The sequence below is a fragment of the Mus pahari genome, chromosome 13 (genome assembly GCF_900095145.1).
Source record: "Mus pahari chromosome 13, PAHARI_EIJ_v1.1, whole genome shotgun sequence".
In the NCBI taxonomy this organism is placed as follows: Eukaryota; Metazoa; Chordata; class Mammalia; order Rodentia; family Muridae; genus Mus; species Mus pahari.
The window spans coordinates 64,311,354-64,315,721 of NC_034602.1; the positions used below are offsets into that span (position 1 = coordinate 64,311,354).

General features: G+C 45.2%; 1 protein-coding gene across 1 annotated transcript in view; it reads right to left on the minus strand.

The window, feature by feature from the left end:
* The window catches only part of Usp46 (ubiquitin specific peptidase 46), a 65,493-nt gene that overhangs the window by 5,256 nt on the left and 55,869 nt on the right, over window positions 1-4,368 (minus strand). Inside the window, exon 6 of the mRNA XM_021210595.2 lies at window positions 195-278. Within this exon, the coding sequence (XP_021066254.1) occupies window positions 195-278 (84 nt within the window). The remainder of the gene's footprint in view (window positions 1-194; window positions 279-4,368) is intronic.

Below are 4,368 nucleotides of genomic sequence, written 5' to 3' on the forward strand. Positions count from 1 at the left end.
AAAAAAAAAAAAAAAAAAAAGAGTTGCCTTGGTCATGGTGTCTGTTCACAGCAGTAAAACCCTAACGGAGTCAGCCAGGTTTTCTGGATGAGGTCGCTAACTCTGTGAAGCTTAGATCAAAGACCCACGGAGCCCTTCCCACATGAGCCCCCCTTCCAACATGAGCCCCCCTCCCTGATTAGACCCCCACGCACCTCTTCTGAGCCTCCTGTTTGCTGCAACATGTTTCACAATAATATTTTTGTTCACTACACAGCGTTTCTGTGTTGCTGAAGTCTCTGTAGAGAAAAAATATTTTCAACTTTTAAAAAACAGCCCAGACATACTTAATACACCACATTTAAACCCCTCTATTACCTGGAAGATAATTCCCAAGTGAAACTGGGGAAAACAATAATCACAGAAGAGCCTTCTTAAGACTGGACTGTTACGCCATTAGAGCATGTCTACAGGCCGGGGCTGTGGCTTCACTGTGAGAGTTGGAAAAGCAGGCTGATTTAAGCTAGGAGTGTTGGCACACACCTCCAATTCCAGCGCTCCAGAGGCTAAGGCAGGAGGATGGGAAGTTTGAAGCCAATCTAAGCTACACTGTGAGGTCTAAAGCAGCCCCTGTCCCAAACAAAATAAAATTTTATTTAAGGAGACCCAGACAGATGCAAGCTGAGTTTCTAACAGATTCAGAGGGGAAAAATTCAGTATTCAGGAGGAGGGGAGGGGGGAGGGGGAGGAAAAAGAAGAGGAGGAGGAGGAGGAGGAGGAGAAGAAGAAGAAGAAGAAGAAGAAGAAATAGTAGTAGTAGCAGCAGCAGCAGCAGCAGCAGCAGCAATAGCAGTAGTTAGAAAAACAACAAGCCTGCTTGAACATCATAAGTCAGGTCCCCGAAAGGCAATCATAAAATCCAAAGTGGCATTTCTATATTAATTAAAAATTGCATCTCAGAGGTTCCATTTTTCAAAGACCACAAGAGTTATAGATACTGAAATCAAACGGTATACAACTGTCCTATGTCCTGCTTAAACCCTAGGAAGGGTATAAGGGTGTGGCTCAGGTGATAGAGTGCTTGCCCCGCACATGCCTGGGGCCCTGGGTTCCATCTTCAATGCTGCAATGCAAGCCCATAACGTTCGCACTAGGAGGTGGAAGCAAGATCAGGGGTGTAAGGTCACCTGCCAACCCCTTGCTTGAGTTGTAGCCTAGGCTACATAAGATGCTGCCTCTCTCTCTCTCTGTCTCTCTCTCTCTGTCTCTCTCTCTCTGTCTCTCTCTCTCTCTCTCTCTCTCTGTGTGTGTGTGTGTGTGTGTGTGTGTGTGTGTGTGTGTGTCACTCCCACACACCCCAGGATAAGCACTCCAATCTGCCTTATTTTAAAAAGCAAGCCTCTTGTGGCCGTGCTGGACCCAATCTTATCAGAAGGTTCTGCCTGCCACTTAGAGCTTTCGCTTTCTAAATGTCACAAGGCCTTTCATTCTTTCTGGATTCAACTCTGCATTTCTGTGGTCAGCTTCAAAGGCCGAAAGCAACATTTAGAATCTCCTCCCCTGTAGTTTCAAAAACGCCTGTTGACACTCCTTCACACCGGCTCCCAGCAGTAGAATGATCGGGTTTTTATTAAACAGAAAATGGTATTAATGACCTATCACTTACAGAGAACACATCAAAGGAAAGCATTGTCCATTTGCTCAATTCCCAGACAGGCGCTAGGTCCTGGGGATTTGGAGAATAGCTATACTCATACAGAGACAAGTACAAATGAGCCTGTAAGTATACCTTAGTCATCATAAAGCACTAGAGGTGACCCCAGCCTAAGATCTCCCTTTAACAGTTTGCTGCTGCACTCAGAAGAAACAGTCCAACACCCACACTCACAAGCCCCGGGCATCAGACTCTACCAATCCTCTGACCCTGCCTCCGACTCTAGTCTGCAGCTTCCTGATCCAGCTACTCCTGTGTGGGCTGTGCTCCTCTGAGGAGCAAAACAGGTATGGGCTACTTCTCAGCAATGAGAGTGCTTTCTAGAGCCCCCCATGGCTGGGATGCCTGCCTACTCATGGAACCACCTCTCTCCTAGGGAGCCCCCAGCTCTGACCCCACTGCAGTGGGTTTTCTTCTGTTTGTTTTGTTCTTAAGAATGTGTGTGTATGTGTGAATATGTCTGTGATTGTGATTGTTAGAGTGAGTGTGATTGTATGCATATCTGTGTGTGTTATGTGTGTATGTGTATGCCTATATATATATGTGTGTGTGTGTATCTGTATGTATCTGTGTGTATGAATATGTGTGAGTGTGTATGTGTATATAGCTGTGTGTACCTGTGCATGCATCTGTAAATGTGTGTGTTGTGTGGGTGTATTGTGTGAATGTGTGTGTGTAAATGCATGTGTCTGTGTGTGAGTGTGTGAAAGTATGTGTATGTTGTATGAGTGTGTTGTGTGAATATGTGAGTATGTGTGCATGTGTCTGAGTGAGTATGTGTAAAGTGTATGTGTGTGAGTATGTATACATGTATGAGTGTATGTGTGTGAATATATGTGAGTGTGTGTGTACTGTGTAAGAGTGTCTGTGTGTGAATGTATATGTTGTGTGTATGTATATATGTGTATAAGTGTGTGTGCATGTGTATGTATATGTATGTGTGTGTGTGTGTCTGTGCATGAATGTATATGTATGTGTGGATGTATGGGTGTATATGTGTATAAGTATGTATATGTATATATGTGTGTATATATGTATGTATATATATATATATATATATATATATATATATATGTGTATATGTATATGTGTGTGAGTGTGTATACGTAAGTGTGAGTGTGTGGGTCTGTGTGTCCACATATTATGCACAGAGGTCAGAAGAGGGCATCAGCTGTCCCCTCTATCACTCTCTTTCTATCCTTTGAGGAAATCCTCTACCCAAACCTGAGCTCATATTTCCTCACCGATGCTAAGATCCAACCATCCTCCTGCCTCCACACACCTCAGGACTTTGGTTGCACACATGCACATGATGCCTGGTTTGTTGCATGAATTCAGAACCCTGAACTTTGATCTCTAGACTATACATCAAGGACTCTTAAAAGGACAGGGAGAGATCTTGTGTGTTTCCATCATTGGTATATATCCAGCCTGACCCTGCTGAATGAATGAATGAATAAATGAATGAAGACAGAAGAATAAAGTCCAGGGGGAAAACAGAGAGAAAAGAGATAATAAATGTGTCCTGGAGTAATCAAGGAATTTCCCTTGAAGAGGTAATATCCAAGTCAGCACAGAAGGAAGCATGCTGGGGAAACAGAGTCACAGAGGGAAGGCACAACCGGGGGAGAGCTATCGTTGGAGGGGGCAGCACAGGCTCAGGCATTACTAAGAAGCTTGCATGGCCCCTACAGCTCAGCGGCTCCTGAACAGTGCAGGAAAGACATGAGCAGACAGTGTTTCTGAGAACTGCTACTTTCAACAGCTCCGCAGAAAGGCTTAGAAGACATCAGGAGGCAAGGAAAGCCTTGACAGGCAATCACGCCCTTACCGTGCAATCACATGCAACCACAACGGAGTGAAGACCTCGCTAAGTAACTGCTGTGGAGCATTGTTTGGGGTTGTCTCCTTGATGAGAGTAATCAAGGAAACCACAGCCAAGAGGAAGGAGCCAATCACGCAGGCTTAAAAACTACTCATTCCTTCTAGGCTGCGATAGGATAAAACACAGTGAGAGTTTTCAAAGGTTGATTATCCCAGGTCTCAAAATCCAAAATGCTAGTCCCAAGCACTCAGATAAGGGACACTCAGTCTGTATTCACTTAAGGGCTTCACGTGATGGTTTGTACATGCTTGGCCCTGGAAGTGGCACTGTTTGGAGGTGTGGCCTTGTTGGAATAGGCATGTCACTGTGGGTATGAGCTTTAATACGCTAGTCCTAGCTCCCTGGAAGGGACTATTCTGCTAGCAGCCTTCAGATGAAGAACTCTCAGCTCCTCCTGCTCCATGCCTGCCTAGATGCTGCCATGTTCCCACCTTGATGAGTGATAATGGACTGAACCTCTGAAGTCAGCCCCAATTAAATGTTGTCCTTATAAGAATTGCCAGCCAGGCGTGGTGGTGCACGCCTTTAATCCCAGCACTCAGGAGGGATTTCTGAGTTCGAGGCCAACCTGGTCTACAAAGTGAGTTCCAGGTCAGCCAGGGCTATACAGAGAAACCCTGTCTCGGGGGAAAAAAATTGCCTTGGACATGACATCTGTTCACAGCAATAAAACCCAAACTAAGATACCCCATTTTTAAAAGGCCACCATCCTCCTCAGTCCCAGAGGGTCAGAAACACAATGCCACCAGGTAGTGATGGTGCACACCTTTAATCCTAGCACTTGGGAGGC